The sequence below is a fragment of the Ammospiza nelsoni genome, chromosome 6 (assembly GCF_027579445.1).
Source record: "Ammospiza nelsoni isolate bAmmNel1 chromosome 6, bAmmNel1.pri, whole genome shotgun sequence".
Lineage (NCBI taxonomy): Eukaryota > Metazoa > Chordata > Aves > Passeriformes > Passerellidae > Ammospiza > Ammospiza nelsoni.
The window spans coordinates 39,716,852-39,737,722 of NC_080638.1; the positions used below are offsets into that span (position 1 = coordinate 39,716,852).

General features: G+C 35.6%; 1 protein-coding gene across 4 annotated transcripts in view; it reads right to left on the bottom strand.

Annotated features, from left to right (window-relative positions):
- Positions 1 to 20,871, bottom strand: part of RALGAPA1 (Ral GTPase activating protein catalytic subunit alpha 1) — a 129,339-nt gene that overhangs the window by 24,178 nt on the left and 84,290 nt on the right. For all 4 annotated transcript variants that reach the window (XM_059475283.1, XM_059475282.1, XM_059475281.1 and 1 more), the window contains 2 exons: positions 10,669 to 10,827; positions 8,587 to 8,714 (listed from right to left, as the gene is read on the bottom strand). In XM_059475283.1, coding sequence (XP_059331266.1) covers positions 8,587 to 8,714; positions 10,669 to 10,827 — 287 coding nt within the window. The remainder of the gene's footprint in view (positions 1 to 8,586; positions 8,715 to 10,668; positions 10,828 to 20,871) is intronic.

Here is a 20,871-nt window from a genome sequence, read left to right on the forward strand (position 1 = left end):
TGGTGAATATTTTTACATGAAGTGCATTCCATCTCCAGCTAGATATTTCCACATACTGCCAGGTATTATATACAAGCCCTTTTTCAGTAACTGAAATACAGACCTGTAGGAGGATGAAGCCAACCAATGTGCTTGTTTCTATTTAATCTATTTTTTTTTTTTTTGGTACCTAAGATCTTCTAATCCCTCTGTTGGCACTGGAAAGCATGCCCCAACTGTTTTGATTACCATATGCAGAATGATGCAGAAACAGTTTGCCAATATCTTATTCAACTCACCCCAAAACATCACTCTATCTCAAAACCATTACAGTTTTGCCAGTTTTGGTTGCTATAAATAATTTCCCACGTTTCCCACCAATTTAAATATCAGAACCAACCATATGGAATGCCACATACTTATTTTTATATATACATGGTTTTTAGTGTTTTAAAATACAAACCTTGCAAGTTGTTTGCACATCCCCTATCATCTTATGAGGGTGAATTTATGAAAAGTAAAGGACAAAACCAATACACAATGCTGGTTTTTGTAACTTAAAACCAGGACTTAAATAGTTTAAAATTATTTCTTTACATCTCTGGAATGTAAGGAAAAATAGTTTAATCTTCCAGGCTTTTATTCACAGACTTCTGACAGCTATCAAAGAAATCTGTATGAATTTTAACACCTTAAGGGGGCAAGAGTCTTAACATTTTAACAAAGAGCTTTTGTTACCCCAAATGTTTAATTAATTAATAAGGTTAAGTAGGTATTAACAAAAAACCTGTCACTTTGTGTTACACACATGGCAATCAACTCTGCGTAACATTGGATTAGTTTATCTTTTTCATTCCAGTTTAAAGACTCATAGCCTTCCCCCTGCAAAATTTATTTTTTAAAAAGGGATTTACAGACTTTAAAAACACATTTTATAATGAAAGAGTGATTCCACTACTAATTTTCAGCTAACAACATGCAAACATTTTCTTCCTTAAAAATATGTTGTAACATATTTTTATTTGTTAAAAGAAAAATTCTCTTCCCACAAGGGATCTGTACTGACATATCCAGACTCAGAAGCTCTAGAGGCTGATAAAGGAGGTCACTGTTTTTCAGGATAGCTCACTGCCCTCCTTCTATCCTAAAACAGAATGCCACCAGCATAAGCCTACCCATATTTTGTTGAGAAATCAATATAACCAATATTTCTCCTTCAGATGGGTAAATTATATTTATGAAAGAATGTAGAAGTAAAAGAATTTAGAATATATTTTTTCAAATAGTACAAAAAGATTTGAGTCTCCTCCATAAGTGTCTACAACATCAACAGAGCACTAAGGTCTTTATAAGTGCAATTAATAGTAGAAAACAACATTACTACAGTCAATCAGTTTTACTAACTGGATATTTTGTGTTTTCACCACTTCCAAGAGAGTCTCACGCATTTCAGTAGGGAAGAGTAGCTAATTAATAAATCGGTACTGCTGACTGAAATATGTTGTAGATATCTTGTGATAAAAACAGCACTATTAAACCCATGTGCTTAAACTGTACCCCTTTAAAATATGCTTCAGGCCAGGCAGTTTCATGCCTGCAAAGGTCATGGAGCAGATCTTCCTGGGAACTATAATAAGACACATTGGGAAATAAAGTGATGATCTGAGACAGCCAATGTGGCTGTCCTAAGGACAAATCATGCACAAATTTGGTGGCCTTCTACAACAGCATTACAGCACTGGTACATGAGCCAAGAGTAACTGATGTTATTTACCTGGATCTGTGCAAAGCATCTGACACTGATATCCTTGTTCCTCAATTTGAGAGACATGGAGTTGATGGCTGGACAACTTGGATCAGGAATTGTCTCGATGGTTACACTCAAGGAGTTGTGATCAACAATATAATGTCACACTTCAACTTACTCTCACATTAAAAGTACATGAAAACCAAGTGAAATTTTGTGAAATTATGTTCACTGCATGAAAATGTAGAAAACACAGCAGCTTGGTACATACATCTGCAAGTATTTCACCAACAGTTATTTGAAGTGTCTTTATGACAAACACTAAGGCAAGAGTTTAAAAGCCTATCACTAATGTTGGCTCAATCAGTTGTCTCTAGTGGCTAAAATCAAAGGCATTTAAAGTGATGCTTTGGAATTATCCATTGCAAAACAATCCTATTCTTTCAACAGGTAACTAATAAATGATGGCTGAGAACAGGCTTGCACTACCTCTGAGATCCAATTGTTACTCAGGACACTGCCTACTTTTGCTCCCTGGTGCTGCATTTTAACTCTAATTGCATGATCAAGCCAATAAATTGGACTCAGGGGACAAAAAACCCTACAAAAGTACCTATCCTGACAAAACCAGAGGTTTCAAGAAAATGCACTTCAAACAGAACTGAGGCAAGATGAGACAAGCAAAGGAGAGGTATCAAGGCTTGAAAGATAGTCATTAATACTGACAGATTACTGTAATTCTGGCTGTCAAGGTGATCGATTTAAGCAGCATATGCCAATCAATACTCTTCTCATTTACTGAGCAGCATGAGATATATAGTTAGGCAAGATGTCCCTAAGACAGGATTTCAAACCATACTTAACGAACATAAATAGCACAATTTATGCTTTGGAATCTTAGCTCTTTTTTCATTTAGGCTTTTTTTTTTTTTAATTGGGCAAACTTCAACATGATGTTATTCATACAGAAGTTATTTTAAATTATTCTATTACACTGCGTTGCCATTGTGCCAATTCCTTTACATAAAATAATTCAAACGGTACTAATTTTCTGTATAACATATCAAAACATTAATCTTGAACATGAACATTCTTAAATGCAGCAGTTATTTAAGTACTGTGCATTTTGGGTTTTTTGGCATTAGTAGTTTGTCATTCTGAGCACTTTAGCCATTCATGGCCATACAAGTAATCTGGTATTACATCTTTCTGGTATCTTCCCAGCAATTTTCCTTACAACAGCCTCTTTTTGTTCAAAAATACTTGTGAAATCAAGGAAAATACATTAATTTGATGTGTTACTGCAGAGGAAAAGTAGAGAAAAGGTAAAGATATAGCTATTACAGTCATTGCATACCTACAAGGAGACACACACACACACAGACACACACAGACACAAAACCCTATAGAGATATATAGAGATATAAGAATTTTGTCTTATATTTAGGTTTCTTATCATATGTAGAGAAACTGTTACATGATTCCTTAAAACCAAAATACCTGAACAGTCCATGATATACTTCTACACATCTTGAAAATCTTCAGTTATTCATGTTACATCATTGTATGCAGACATTTAATTAATCAATCAATCAATCCATTTTATAATTATTAAAATATCAAATAAGTTGTCAGCAGAACTAGGATCTGGGAGAACACCCAGAGCAATTCAAAGTACAGGAAACTCAAAACATTATATTTTGTACCTTACGAGTCTTGCTTGAACCAGGAAAATAATAAAAAAAGAACAAATATTTTTTAATTAAGTGAAACAAATGTAGTCAGAAGTCTGAAGAATACCCTTTGCTCGCTGTATGTCATTAATAAAAACACTTTCTTCACTTTTCCAGGGCCTGCAATTCTATCTTGAGGCAGGAGATGGTCAAGCAGGAACAACAAACAGCAACACTATCCGTTCTAATAAAACCCTTTCTTGGGGCAGTTGAGCATCACCTCAAGAAAAAAAGCTTTTTCTGAGCAATCAGCTCCTAAAACAGGGCAAACTTTTAACAAACCACTCATTGACATTACTTTATTCATAAATAAGTTACTGCCTTGTCAGGCACCATATGGGGTTAATACCTTCCCTTTCTCTAGAAGACAACAGTCAAAAGATTAGCAACAATACTTCAAGTACCAACTGATTGGTCATACCATATCAAGAAAGTTAGGAGGATGTCAAATTTTCAATTTTGATACTACAGATTAATTTATCCAGTCATTCAGGTTAATATTATCTCTAAAACATTTTTTTAGATAGAATAACTAAAGCAGCATTATTTTTTGCTATTTAAATGAATTGGTTTCATGTGATCAAAAAAATCTCCAAAAACAAGTGCCAGTTCTTGGTACTAGGTCAAAGATTTTGCAGATTATTAGAAAGAATTTAAAATTATGCTATGATGATTAAGGATAAAACAGTCATGCATATTCCAGGTATTCTAAAATATCTATAAATTTCAGATTTAAAAGATATTAAAGAGGATTTAGCTTCTTACTGTGTGTCTTAGGTAGCATCCATAACAGGGGAATACTATGTGAGACAGAGAGTGTCTGAACTGCACTATCTGTAGTTTGCAATGACTGTCAACACTCCAGAATTTGTGTACATTGAAAAAAGTGACACTATTTTTTTTTCACAATTGCAATTTCACTCTCACAAGGTTTCTAGTATTTGTCCTGCTTTGTTGAAATAATTGCAAAAAGTTGGATCACTGAAGGTGCCTACTATGCCAAGGTGTATCTCTTGGCATCTGGCTGACATTTGCTGTTATTCAGGAAGCTCAAACAAAATTTTATATGAAGTCACAACTTCTACTGTTCCAAATACTTAGTATTGATTCATCTCCCACACATGGTTGATTCTGAAGTCAGAATGTGACAAAGTGCTTGATCTGAGACATGAGCTATGAATAAAACTATTCATATGAAGAATTTTAATGCAATTCACTAAAAAAAGAGTATTTAACAATCCCTAAATATTGTCTTTCTTATTCTACATCATAGTGAAAACTATTGTTCTCAACATTTAGTGCCATTATTACACCTTCATTTATGAGTTTTAGAAGTTTTCCCAGCAGATGTGCAGCTTGAGCATACTCAGGAGGTAAGCATGCACTTCTTAAGAGAAAGACAAATGCAATGAGAAGAAGAAACACATCAGCTATGAGACAAAGAGGGGGTTACTGCTGCTTCATTAGCAAGACACCATGAGTATTTTGTGTTTGTCACCTGCTTCTGTGAGCATGTATGCCACCTGTTCCTGAGGGGGTACTGATACAAGAGAGCCAGGCTACCAAAAATTATTGGGGGACCAGGGAATCCTTGGAGGAGAAACTAAAGCAAATTCCACACACCACTGCAAAAACTCCACCCAAAACAGCAATATTATCTTCACACAGCTGCAGCAATGAGTGTGTCAAGAATCAAAAAAAGCAGGACACCTGCCATGCATGACTAATGTTTGCTGATAAATTTAGTAAATTTTTAATCTTAGAACATGACAATATGGAAACATACAGTATTCTGAGCAAAGAAAAAAACAACAGAGCAGATAAAACCTTTACAAATCATTAAGCAAATCAAATCTTTGAAGTGCTTTGCTATCTAAGTATCCTAGCAGAAAGGTCAAAATAACATCAGAAAGAGGAATGTGATTGACAGAATATGACATTCTCAGAAAGCTACTTCAGACCATACAACACACACTCAAAGTTGGAGAAGACTGTAAGAGGGAGATGACCAGAATTTTTGGTATCCATGCAACCATTGTTATAGCATTCACATACTCCCATTGGCACACTGTCATTAACAGAGCAGCGCATTCAGGAAAAAGTTGCAATCAGGTTATGTGAAGAGGACTGAATATCCCTGCTGATTGCAAATGACAACTGATTTTTTCAGTCAGGTCTGCACTTAGAAAATGCACTGTCTCAGAGGGTAGATAAGCTCTCCTTGGAAGCAGGAGGGCCAAACTCAGTGCCAATTTTTTCCCATCCCATACACAAGCAAATCAACACAGTTCAATTAAGAGTTTACAGTGACCCATCACCACAAGATCTACAATGTGATATCACAAACATTCTTCAAAAATGGATAAGCCCAGGCCTACATATATATCATTAACTCCCTACTAAGTCAAAAAGTGCTCACCAAGTATTACACAGTACCAGAAAACAAAGCACACACCTGCAGGGAGAGAGACATCCGTACACTCATGCTGGCTTTGAAATTAACCATTTCTAATGCTCTATTACTGTAAAAAGAAGGGCTAATAAAGAAATGTAGTGCCTGACATCTGTTTTCTTTGACTTACTATCTCAAGTACTCTTGTGCCCTTGAGATCCACATTCAGCTGGATATCTATTAACCATCATTCAAATTCCTAATAAACTAACACTGCTCAGTATATCAGAGATTCATAAGTAAGTAAATGAAGATCAGTTTCAAGAACATCACTTCAGGATTCTCTTTCACTGACATTGTTATGGTCCTGGACTTCTGGAAATCCTTGACCATCAGATTCACTTTTCCATTTTCTGTACTTTCTGAAAAATAGCACTTTTGTTCCCTTTTTCCTCCCTCTTCAAATGTATTGTTTTCACCATTCTGAGCCCTCTTTTTCTGTGCTCCAGCAATATTCCAACAGAAGGAAAGGCCACCTCGATTAGTGAATCCTGTCTGTGTTCCACAAGAGACAGTAATGCTGGTAGTGTCTCCAGAAAAGCTATTTAACCACAGACCATAAAATACACCTGTTCCAAACACCCTTTAGTCCTCTACAAACTTAAAAGCCAGAAGTGAATTGATGAAGCCATAGCTAAAACATCCCAGAGGAAAAAAAAGCAGGAGACAATAAAGACAGTCCTTGATGTCTTCAACTCCCTGCTATCACAGGAACATAATTAGATTCAACTTTCAAATGTTCCTAGATAACAGACCACGTCCATGTTACAGGAAACATCCACCACTCTTAGCCATTCTTGTATGAGGAAAATTCCTTCTTGACCTCAAGTCTGGCCATGGCTTGAACACCAACAGCATGTCCATTGATTTTTAATCAAGAGATTTTTATATCACTGAGACTTAGGCCAGACTTTGAAGTTTTGCATTTTTTGCTGTTCTCTCCTGACACAACTGACTCCACCAGAGCCTAATTCAAGCCAGGAAAGTCTGTAGAGTTTTTTTCTAATTTCACACCAAGCAAACAGGTTTTAAAGAACTTCCCACAACCTCATTTTAATTTTTAAATTACGTTATACCAAGAAGTAAACATAAGATACTCCAAGCCAGATGGAAAAAATGTTCCACTGATGACTTAACAAAACCACCCTTTAATATCAGTGTCCAGTCAACTGGTACCTCATAAGCTTACCAAGTGATAACATGAAATCCACCAGCCAATGCTATCTAAAATCAAATACATATAATGCTTTCCACCTACCATGCTAACCACACCAGGGGACATATTATCAGCATTTTAATGGAGGCCACATTATGTCATAAATGACAGGCTGTGCTTTGATACATATTAAAAAGTACAATTTGGAGAACTGAATTAAAAATACAGTGCACAATTCCACGGAACTGGCCAATTCCTAGACATTGAGCTGGCAAGCTATGTCCAAGGAATTTAATAAACCTTTCATATTCTGTGATGTTTAAACATACAAGTCTGTGGGGTTTTTTTGGTACTGGAAGTTTACTATCTCAAAGTAAATTGTTTTCCAATTGCTCATCGCTGTACATCAATATAATGCTCTAAACCATCACTTTTGATGGTTGATGATGATAATGATAATACATTTTAAATTCTTTGACTAAGCTACTTGAGTAATGACAGAAAGATCGGACCTTTCCAAACACAAAAACACAATGAATCAACATGTGTCATCTACAGAAATGGCACAAACATCACTTAATGTGATCACATAAAACACATCCATCATTCATCTGTAAATCCATTTCATCATATCTAATCCAAAACTCTGCAAGTATTAACAGTCAGTCACAGAAAAACCAGTATTTTAGCAACAACCTATCACATGACAAGAACTAGTAGTTACAACTTTGTTAGAAATCTTTTGGATCAAAATTTAAACTTATCTTTCAGTTTATGGAATACAGAAATTTCTTGATGATTTAACTAACAGGTTCATTTAAACTTGTTGATTTAACTAACAATTCAATCTAAAGTAAGGAAAAAGCATGTAAGTGACTGACTTACCTTATGTTTTTTTAATTTATGGTTGATAAATCAATTCTTCCAAGAGCAGTTCCTCTAAAACACACAATTTCAGTTCCAACAACAAAACCAGAAAAGAGATTGCCTTTTCTGACACATTTACAAATATACTAACATGATTTTGACATTGACTTTGTGTTCTGAGCTGAATAACAAAATCTGTATGATGAAAGTTTCATAAACTTCTCAGATTGAAGGAAAGCATCATTCTTTGAACTAGAAATTAAAACTAAGTCACACTTATACTGGATAATTACTTAATATCTTAAGGAAAGAAAGATTATTAGCATCATGATGTTGCTATTTTAGAAAGACTATTCACAAAATGGTCATTAAAATAACTTTGTTAACAAAAAATGACAAGTCCATGCTTCAAAACATTAGAAACAGGCAAAATTTCAGCACTTAATCTATTGTTTATTTAATTTAAAAATGCTGGTCTTCATCTGAATGCTCTTCTATGGGTTTTAAGTTCCCTAAAGGCAACATCATCATTAAAAAACCCAAAAACATTCCCTATAATAATCTGAAAAAAAGAAAAGACCCCATGAATACCATATCTGTAGAACTGCAAGGGAATGTATATGCCTTGGAAACCTTTTGAATGAAAGGATACAAGTTTTGGTATAATGGGATTAATGATTTCAATGCACGGCTTGCATTTATAGCTGTTGCACGAACCATAATAGGCAGAATCTTTCCATTCACAATAGCACCATCAAAGAGTGGACCAAAAAATGGAACCTGAATAAAAAATTAAGAAGTTCAACATAAAGCAAGACAAGATCGTAGCTATAACAATTAGCAATCAACATTAACAATAGAGCACTCAAATATATGTCTTTTTCCCTCCTCATTGCTAGATAATCAAACCAGTTATTGTGTTGCAAGTCAGACCTTTTCTCTTGTGGAAATATACAGCCATATAACTGCCTGATATCCTTGGCAACAGATAACACAGCATTTGAAAAAAATTAAGTAACTATTTGAATGTCTCATCAAAGATCATTTCCAGCATTTGCTGCAAAAATCCTAGGAACAGTCATGCATATAATGTTTATGAGGTTGATAGGCTAGATGATAATATTATAAATGGCAAGAAGCAAAAGAAATAATTACTCAAAATCTAAAACATTTTTTATCATGGCTCCAGTTATTAACATGTCTATAAGGATCAACCCAGGGTGAAAGTGGCATACAGTTACTGGTGTATTGACCCTCATCTTCTATTTTTTTTCTTCTGTTCTTCTTCCTTTCTATATTATCTGAACTAAAACACTGTAAGTCCTTTACAGAAGAAATCTGTGGTGGAAGTTTTGCCTCTTTGGAGCCTAAGTGTAAAACCTTATTTGTGAGATCAAAAGAAAACCTCAATATTTAGTATAGGTAGCCCCCAAAAGGTGAACAGAACAGATAGATCTTATGTTTTGGCATTACATATATCTCTAATCCATCATCATTTTGCAATTAAAACAAAACAAAAAACCCACTCAGTATTAAGTATCTTAATTTCCTGTACATGTGAATAAAGTTCTGAAGCTGCTGGCATAAAGCAGGAGAAAAGCAGCAAAGTTTGTGCATCAGCTCAGCAAAGGGAGCAGAGTGTACACTAAATATTCTTCCTGCTAAAAGGAAACAAATGCTGCAAAAGAATTGTAGATCCCTGTGTTATCTTTGCCATTAGTCATTTACTGTAGTTTTGAGAAACTGAAATCTTATGGAAGGCACTTTTTTCACACACAAGGACTTCTTTTTGGACTAACAACAATCCCTGTTTTCAGCAGTTTTTGCTTTTCTTCTTAACCAGCATGCTCCCAATAATAGAACTATTTGTATTTAAAATAGTAAAAGAAAGAATATACTTATTAGTTAACAATAGAAGTAATCCAACAGTAACAAGACTGATTATTATTTCATGCCTATCAATAGATAGAGGAAATCATCATAATGAGGTAATCCTATTTCTGCCATACCTCATTCATTAATACGAGTGCTTGTAATAATAATTTTAATAAAGTGTAGGAATTCATGGCAAGTGACATCACACACAGAAGTTAGGTAGTGCAAATACTCATGACTACTTTTACTCAGTCAGTTTAGTGTTCACAACCCTAAACCATTGCTTTATGAACAGGGCCAGCACTGACATTTGAGAAACAGTCATTAGAAAGAATGTGTGTTCTCATGCCTAAGGGCTGAGTGGCCTTGCTTTACTGAATTAATCTCCAAATTCTTGTGTGGAGATACGAAGAAAGTAAAAAAATAGGTTTGAGAGGAAAAAAGGGGAATATGACATGGATGGAGGAAGTCAGAACAGGCCATTATTCAACAACCTCGGTTATGCATCAAGTTTGATACATAACATACAAATTTGATACATAACATACAAAAAGTTCAACAAGTTTACTGTAATATTTAAATTACTATGCAGAATATTCTAGCTTTGTTTCCAGACTATGTTGTTAGCAGGTACACTTTACAGCATCAGGCCTTTGCAATTTCAAATTACTTATTTTACTGTGCACTGTACTCACTGAGATCTCCCTTTTCCCTCCAACCACCACTGCAACTGTCCATGCTTAAGACATCACCTTGTTGGATCAATTAAGGTTGATTCTAAACCCAAACCTCAGATTCTAAACAAAACTCAGTTCATGTTAAACACATGAAGGAAACACAAAAGAAAACAAACCCTTACCTCAGGCTTTTTCATGATCTGGATGCTGAACATATGGTTTTTCATGGGATAGATAACTATAAGAACATCACCAAATTCTGTTGGAATTATTCCTCTTCTATAATCTCGAGTATGTTCTGACCAGACAATGTGTACTTCATCATTTCCTAAATGTCTAAGCTGGAAAATCAGAGATAAAATGCCATCAGTTTGAACATTCTTAATTAATATCCTATAGCCATACAGCTATATTAAAGGTACATATTTAAAAAGACAAACCCACTAAAAAAAAGTGAAGAAAAATTAGTAAAATAACCAAATTACACAACAGTTATTTTACAATTTCAGTGTATCAGTTGACTGGTTTGTGCTATACATTTTTATAAATTGGTGGTAATTTCTATTTAAATTAACAGATATATGAATATCTGTTTCCTACTGGAAGCTAATATTTTGTTGATAATTTTTCAAGAATGCAGAGCAGTTCAACCCGATCTACTAACGTGTTCAAGACTGCCATCACAGACTGGGAGAAAATTAGTAAATTCTGTATGAACTTCTACAGTATATGAATAGAGATGTGTTTAAAAATACATATCTGAGTAGTTAACCTCATCATTCTAGCCAAATTCCAAACTGCCTACTACAACCAAAAAGCTTTTAAAGGAGAATAGCTACTGCATTCTCCATAGCTCCCAGAATAACTAAGATAAATGCTCATTTTCCATGAAACCAGGACACCTTTGTAAAAATAACACCCTGCTCCCCTACAAACTACAAAATGGTTCTTGGTCTGGCTCAGAATGGCTGAATGGGTTCCTCAAAATCCATGCTGTATCATCAGATGTAATCATATAAACAGATTAAGGAATTCCTTGAACACTCTGGAATTATCTGATCGAAGAACCAAAACACTCCTCCTGATAAACATTATCTTCTGATACCAAATGTTCACATCATGTAGAGAGGATTTACGTATACTGATCAAATACATTCATATTATTAAATGTGAGACTCTTTCCAGTAGGAGTTATTTCTCAAAATTCAAACTGAAATATCTTTTTTATCTCCTAGTGCATCACCAGTTATTGACAATTGCCTTCACCCTTGTTCTCAACTTGTTTCCACAGCTTTAGGTGCGTGGAACTTGTTAAACAATCACCTTGATGTTATTCAAAGGACTGCACTGTTTAACACGTAACATCCAAACACCACTCTGAGCAGGTACAAGAAGCTATTCTACATAAAAAAGCAATAATTTGCCATAGCACTTTCAAAACACAACTGCACTTTAAATAAAAGCAAAACACATGCACAGTCTTCAGAGAAATTTAATTGCAATTATTCACTTCTTTATTTTACAAAACCTCCTGGAATGCTACTTTTGTCTTATCTGAAGGCCTACACCAGTTGTCAGTAGCAGACTCAAAAAAAAAAGGCAAAAAAAAGGCAAAAAAAGGAGAAAAAAAAGATAAAAAGAAGGTGTCTCTGCTCTTCTCTGTTAGCTTTAAATGGTATCAGACTGAAGAACAGGGTTATATTTCTATTAAAAAAAAGGATTTTCCTCAGTGTTGTACTGGGCAAAGGACAGGTGGCTTCAATACCCTATCTCTTCTTTGATGCTCAACAAGTAATTTGTTTTGTCTGGACCAGACTGTACATACATCTACTCTAAAATGGCTGTGGTGCCTTTGAAGCCAGCTGTTCTTGCCTCTTGGGTAGATGGCTGAATTACTTTGAACAACACTTATCTGGGGACACTCCTGCACCAACACTTAAACCCAACCCAGCAAAAGAACTCGTTATATCAACATTCACTACACTGAGCTTTATTTTATTGGGTTAGAATAAAGCCAGACAGCAACATGAATGGCTGAAGGAACAAACAGCAGTTGAAGGACCCCTGGATAGCACTTTATTATGACAAACACCATAAAAGACAATTAATTGCAAAACTGACCCTCTCCTACCTTAGAATCATAGAATCATTTAGGCTGGAAAAGACCTCCAAGATCATCAAGATGATCTGTTAACCTAACACTGCCAAGTCCATCACTAAATCATGTCACTAAGCACCACATCTACACATCTTTTAAGTACCTTTAGGGATGACAACGCCACCACTTCCCTGGGTAACCTGTTCCAATGCTTGACAACTCTTTCTGTTAGAAGTTTTTCCTAATATCCAGCCTAAACTGCCCCTAGTGTAACTTGAGGCCACTTCCTTGTCCTGTCTCGTGTTACTTGGGAGAGCAGACTCACCTCCACATCCTTTCATGTAGTTATAGAAAGCAATAATCAATAAGAGCAGTAAGAGAGTGACAAGAAACACACTTAGTTGTTTTTCCTTTCCTGGCTATAGCTTGGAGGACTTGATAAGATAAACTCCAAAATACACAACAAAGAACCCTTTAACCCCTCCAAAATCCCCAGAAAGGCAACTTCTCCTTCTTACCTTTGAGTTTTGCATCAAAACATTAATTAAAGAAACCTTGCACTGTGGCACCAGAACAGCCCCTTCCATTGATTATCATCAGGGCAGAGTTCTATCTTCTAAGTTTATACAAGGCTCAGCTTCATTTCAGTCTCTTCTAGCATCACTGTCTAATAAATCATTATCCTTGGCCTCCTCTTCTTTGGTCACAGTTAACCAACTTCTCTCTTCAGGCATGAGATAATTTTTTTAATGGATCACAAACATGATCCAATATATGCCAGGTTTTTGTTTTAAATTCAGCCCATTTCATTGTACTGGTCTCATAGCCCAAGAAAACAACTTGATGGCATCTTTTTTTGAAGCATGACAGGAGTGGAAAGCAGGGTTGTCACATCTTAAACTGGCTACATCACCAGAGAAGTCAGTAAGGAATTGCACCTCAGATTAAAAAAAAAATTCCCATTTTGCTTCCTTAGCGAAGTGACTGTTGAAACATGACAATGATAAGGTATCGGGGACTGACAGGCTTGGAAGGAAGTGAAAAGCTCAGGGAGAATGAGGCTGCCCAGCCAAAGAGAAAGCATGAGGAAAATCAGTTTGGACATGAAGTGTTGTGGAATGTAAAAAACCCACACGATCCTAGATTGAAGGATGGCCATCTGGAGCACTGACTGAACTCATTGAACCAACTGCCAAAAAGCAGAACTGGAGCTGATACACCATCACTGCACTGCACCACTGATAATTCAGCAAGACCAAACTATTTACTAAAAGAATTTTTCCTCCTTTACTTGCCACCTTAGACTCAGAAACAATAAACTCACAGACTGTTAGAAACAAGTGATGGTGACAGTGTATATGCCAAATAAACAGCTTTAAAATCCAAAACATACAGAGTTTAGATACTGCAGCTTCTTGAGGGCATCACTGCCTCTGAATTTCATTTGTCAAAGGTTGCCCCTGTACCTGAGATACTGACACCTGCAGTTAATCAGACAGGATACAAGTTCTTGCACTTCTATGAAAGTTACCCAGATGGAGCATCACTCCTGATGCATGTTTTCACATTAGACTGAAACAGATTTTGCTGTGATAAAAGTGTATTGTGTGGTTATTTCAGCAGGATTACTGACAAAGGACACATATTTTTGGATGCCAAGTATACTGAAGCTATCAGCGACCTTTCTTTCCAATTTCAAAGTTTGCTTAAATATATGTGTGAGAATACATTCCAGGCTGAAAGCAGAAACTTCTTCAGAGGAAAAGAAAAATGTATCAGATTATTTCAGAGTTCCAAGTCCTGTCAAATGTATTTCACCTCATGATTACTGTCAAGAATGGTCTGGCAATGACCCAGTTTGAGTAAAATGTAGAATGGCATCTCTGTGACATGTAATGGATTAAGAGTCAAAATCAGAGGATGTAAGTAGGTGGATGATGCTGTAAAGTATGAACGGTGCTATATAACAAAAAGAGAAGTACTCAGGATCAAAACCTTGTTTCTATTATAGGTGGTCAGATGTCTGACAAAAATAATAGACAAGAAAACAAGGGTTTTTTCAGAAGAAGCTCTGACACTACTAACACAGTGCTCCTTATGGCTTCTTTCAGATGTCCTCACCTTGGTCAGCAAGAAAAGCTTCTGAAAAAGCACAAATGGTGGTAACTTGACTCATCAACAACACTTGATTCATGGAAGAGATCTGATACCTGAAATTGACTTGAAAAGCTTTCCTGGCTTATTTCATCTGCTAGGTTTTGCATAAACCTTTTAGAAAGAAGAATTTTAGATTTCTTCTCAATTTTTCATTTGAGAACCTTGAAATCCAGCAGTGCTAAACAACCTAGATCTCCTGCAAGCAGAGCAAACATTTTGAGAATCTATCATTCACTGTAATTATTATGCCACAGGAGAACCAGAGACTGACCTCTTTCAACTTTAATCTGGATTCTTTATTTCTTTGTATTTAATTGGTTGCTTCACTGAATTCAGTGCCCTGGACACAAGATACTGAGCTACAACTACCTCTGCTCATTGAAACTTTAAGGACAGAAAAAAACATGATTTCCCAAGAAGGTGTGGTCCCAGTGTGATCTAACAAAATGGTGCACACAGAATGGACAGCTGTCAAGACTGAATTCTGTTTTAATGGTTATTCCAAACTCACCACCAGTTGTCTTCACACTTATTTCCTGACCTTGTTTTCCTGAATTTACAGGTTCTTATGTGCTTACATCACAGTAAGCCTAACAAAGTACCAGAGACATAAGTCACTGCAATAATAGAAATAATAAAAAAGTCCTAGAATAATGTTATACTTTAAGCTGGTGATACACTGGAAACACCTGGAATTCTAGTTTACACACCAGTATTCTAACAACTCTAAATGCAGATCACACTGCCCTAGAGAGTTATTATCTAAGCATAAGACATGACACAAACATGGAGATGGACAAATGCAAAGCAGCTGTTTTACAAATGTAAAAAGGTGTTAAAGATTAGAAAAATGTTGTTTATACCAGTATTCTTCAAGAATGACAGTATCAAGACCAGAGAAAGGAAGGTTCAGCAATCAAAACAACAGTTTATCATATAGAGAATAAATTTTAATTTTGTGCATGGAAAGTCTATGTTGGAAGAAACGCTAGGTGGGAAAAAGAAGAGTTGTAAGCACAGAATGAATGTAAGAATCCAGAAAGTGGACCAAATTAAAGATGATTTCAGGCTATTGGGCACAAGTGACAGGCACAATAGTCATGTTATCTGTGGTGATCCAGAAAGGTGGCAATGAGAAAGAGATTAAGAGCTCTGTTATAGCCATTTTAAACCTGAGCTGTCGGGAAGACAGCCCTGAGGAGATAAAAGAGACAAACAGATTTTTTTAAGGCTTGCTTTGAAACTCTACTCCATTAGAACAAATATATAAAAATGACTGACTGTTAGGTTACCTGAAATTTCAAATTTAACTCAAAATACTTTAAAATATTCTTACTCTATAACCATCATCATGTGTCAGCTCTCCTAATACATTTATGTTAACTGAATACAAAAGAAACGTGAAATAAATATAACCAGGAGGGATGATCAAATCTAATTTTGATACATTAGTGTCATATGCTGTACATGTTACAATAGCAGCCAGACTTTAAACTAAGCTGCAGGCTATACTGAAATTTCCAAATGGCAGATTGTTCTAAGTGATACCAAGTATAATTGAAGTAATAAACGATAGTAAAAGCAAAGCACACTGTCAGGAAGAATTTAAGTATTTACTTTTTAAAATTAAATGAATTAGGTTTGGAAAGGCAAGACAAGTGAAATAATGCAGGGCTCAATTTACTGAAAATTCCTTTTATTTATCTGTTACATTAACCCTTGAACTCTTGCCAAAATTACTGTAATTTCTAATACCCACTTACCTAAAGGAGGCAGAAAAAAGCTATTATATTTTCTTCTGATAGAAGAGCTAGCCTCAACTTTTTTCTTCTCAAAAATTGAAGTGTTTATTACAAAAAGAACAAAAGGAGCAAAGATATATGAAATAATGGCTTTATGCAGCTACTTTTGTCCATTTAATTTTAACAGCACTACTGCCTACAGTGCATGCACCTTCTAGATGAATATTTCACAAAACTTTGTCTCAATAACTATGGTGTGTTAGGGATTTTGTTTGGTTTGGGTTTTTTGCAATATGTGTATCTAAATGTAACTGAAAAAAATACTGTTCTAATAATTCACATCTATAAACCTTCAAGTTCCCAATACATGTTAGCGATACAATAAGAAAAACTATAAGTTCTGGGAGCTGTAATGATTTTATGTGGTTATGATCATGTCATGCACAACTTAGAATTGTGTAATATACCAAAAGCTCAAGATTGATTAGTATTCTAACCACTAACAACATGACTACTTTTTATTTATATACTGTGTGTATAAAATTCTCACTTGCAATGCCTTCACTCCTTTAGGAAGTTTTTCCTAAGGAAGGAGGAACTAGACTGGTGATAGCTCATTTATGTGTCTCTACAACCTTTCTCATTCTGTGAATTGAGTGTTCACATTATTTAGTTCTCATATTCTCTGCAAGCTTGTTCTTGTAAGGTTATTGTAAATACTTTTTACTCTAACCTTTAATTGTAACAAAACCAGAATGGATTGCATTATCAGCATTAGACTTTTAATTTTGTATTTGCAAATTAAATCGTTATTTTATGTATGAATTTCAATCTTAAGTTCCATTACACAATCAGAAGTTTTTTATTGGTTCTTGAATTCATGTCTTTTTTTGCTCTTGCTCATATACTCAGAAACAAATGCTTCAGAGGTATCAAGACACTTAAAAGTTTAATTTACTACTCTCTAAGACTGATGGAAAATCGTTTTTAAAATGGCTTAGCCCCTGAAACAGCAGAATCTTGATTTTACAGTGGCTCAACTGGCAGGAAGAAGTTTTGTTTTAATTTAATTTAGTTTCCATTTATAAGATGAACCTATCATGTACCTCTAGGCACATTTACAATATAAAAATGAGCAGCCATTTGAAGACAACTACTGCAAGTTTGCTTGTTTTTCTCCCATTGAATAAAACAGACAAAAATCCCATGAAAGACCTGTAGAGAAGCTCAAATCCCAAGTTTCTCTGAAGGTCACAAACAGATCATGTTAGCACTCACATGGCTCTCAAATAATTTTGATAGTGTGTGTGAGCTGATTTCACAATCCTTTTGCTGATATGTTCAGTCCAAGCACCATAAATAGTTGCAGAAATAGTAAATGAATTAAGACTGTTTTCCTACTCATGTCTCTTGGTAGCACTTGCTGATTTATCCCAAGATGTAAACTTCAGCTGATGTTTCTTTCAAGTTTAGGATGAATTTCTTAACATCTCTCTTTGCTGCTGGGTCCCTGATATCTAATACTTCCCACAAAGTCTTTACTTGCTAAGTGGGAGCACTAAAAGTCTTACTACTCTATCTGCTTTAGTTATAATATCATCATTAAACATACACAAAATGAACAGCTTTTAAACATTATTAGATTTGATTGGAATGGGCCAAAAACTGTTAGGGAAGGGAGAAGAAACAGAGATGGAGGCTCACAAGCCTCTGTTCTTGGGAAAATATGCTGAAAAAGAATAAAATCAACACACTGAGGAAGAACAGGAAAGAAACCCACAGAGAAATAAAGCAGCTTGATTTAACAGTCAACAGTATCTGAGCCACGAATACAATCTCAATCTATTGATATACTCTAAATATCCATACAGACTTCAAATATTCCAAATCACTGATGAGTGAGACTGTTGGTAAAGCAGGAGAGAAACAGGTTTGGAGCAAGGTGGAATTGTGAAGAAGCCCAGTTGACACAATTTTCACAAGCTGAGTCACAGGAAGGCTGGACCAGCCCTGAACCTTGCCTGGCAAGAACAGCTCTATGTAGATGGAGGGTGCTCTGGGGTGGTGTATCCCTCTCTGCCCCCTTGGCCTTAGAAAAGCTTGTTAGGCATTGGCCTTGACAAACAGCACATGGGCTAAGCTCCTCTTTGGTGTATCAGAAACACTGCCTGGTCCCAGGAGCTTGTGCTATCTAATGAGATCCTCTTTTTTAATGAACAACCTTGGAAGGTTCTTTTTCTTGCACGAATAACAGTCCAGTAGAACTGGTAATCAAAGTTGTAATTAAACTGTCAAAGAAAGTTACCAACCCCAACTGTGGATAGAATGGAAAATTCCTGTGACTAAATTCAACTCTTGCAGCCCTACAAACAGGGTTGGAAGTGAGACCATTTGAGCTCTGCCGGCTGCAGCCAGCAATCTCCGAGTGGGACACCCTGCAGAGGCAGCAAACTCTCAAGGATTGCTGCCAAATGCCACCAATGGAGCCTGGGCTGATACTCCTGCTGCTCAAGGACCAACCCCTTCACTTGATGAGAAGATGCAAACGCATCTGACATGAGTGGTTCACTGAACTCAAGGAGAATTTTTTACAAGGCATATACCTCATACATACTCCTTTAGATATGTGTGCATGCAAGTGTAAATGTGCCACAACAACTGTACTATGAATGTTGCCCTCAGATTAAGTATTTTATATGTCTAAGTAAGTTAGGCCTACAGGTGAGCTCTCTTGGGCTATAGTAAATTCTATAGAACCTTTTGTTAAATTGTTTAAATTAAGCTATTGATGTTAAGTGCTGTTAAGTTTACATGCTGGAAAAAGTTTTAAGCCTAAACTGTTGCTCAAGTCTGGGGCTGAGTTTGGCAAGGGGATCCACTCTGAACCTTGTGACTCACTGGGAGGATCTTCCTCATTGATTTTTATCCTTACCCTTTCCCATCCTTACCCTTTTTTCATCCCTGCCTCCTCACAGACCATACTTCGTTGATTTTAGACTGATTGATTGATTTTATATTTTAGTCTGACTTTTCTCTGTGAGCTTTAAGAATCCATCAGCAGTAGACTGAACCTTGCCAATGAACAGTGTCATACTTTTACTTGAATATTACACCTGCTTTTGCCAATGCCTTTGTTGGTCATTCTTTGAACTCCTTCATGACATGCTCCTGGAAACAGACATGAGATCTTGCTTCTGTGTTCAGCTGAAGTCCACAGCATTTTCAAATTATTCACTATTAATTAATCTTCATTATTAACTATTTTTGACCCATCTTCCCCCTTTTCACCACTTTGTAATGATCTAATTCAAACAGATTATAAACAAACATTGTAAGGTTAATTACAAGCTGTGTTTTATAAAACCAGGTTTATGTTTAAAAAATAAAGAAGCCAGTCAACTTAAACAGACTCCCCCCACATTGTTCTATACTAAAACAGTAGCAACAGTAGCAATTTTAAAATGAGTTATTTTTGCTATTAATCACTTCTATAAATCATTTAACAACCTTAGTATTACCCTGACTCTACTTCAGGAAATAAAGAACAGAAAGGATGCAGCATAATAGGCACACAAGCAAAAGCATTTTTAATTAAAAAATCCCACCAAACCAACCTGAGATGGAACAGTGAGAAGTTAGATTTCATAGTTAGTCTATAATAAGAACAATAATATTTTTTCTTCAAGTTGAACACAAAGAAAAAGAAGTCATTAACAATTGAAGCTTGCCAGAGGCATGGCTATTTCTCTCTTTACTAACTGTCTCCCATCTAATTTAATTACAAGTATTAAAGTCCATGCTGAGGTCAACCAGCTTCAGTTCCTCCAATATTACACTTCAACCAGTGCTCATTAACGTGTCTAGTGAATGGATTAGCACATCTGAAGATGTATGTGTGCAGGATGGGGGGACAGTCTGAGGATAGCTAATTGTTCATTTATAGTAGGACACATGTTCGAGACTGTAACTTATTATCACTAATGCGGAATTTATTAAATTCTAAAGAAAAAAAATACCAATACAGAAAAGCATTTTTTTTCTTGATGCAGCTATAAGAGATCATATCGCTGTTGAGAACCTGTGCCTCCCCCAGGACAATACACCTTAGATAAAATAAACAATGTTTTCATATTTTTAACTTTTTTTTTAAGGGGAAAATTATGTTAATACCCTGCACATGACCCTTACGTGAATAAAAAGTCATCTCAGAAAGCACTCACCACACATTTCTTAATTGGCATCTAAGGTTTCAAAAGTACTAAGATCATTCAGATGTAATATTTTTTCTTCTGCACCATTACTTTCCTGCACTTTTCATATGCTCTTGCCAACAATTCCAATGATCAGAAAAATCACCAGTATGGAAAAATTAGAAATTGGCAGAAAAT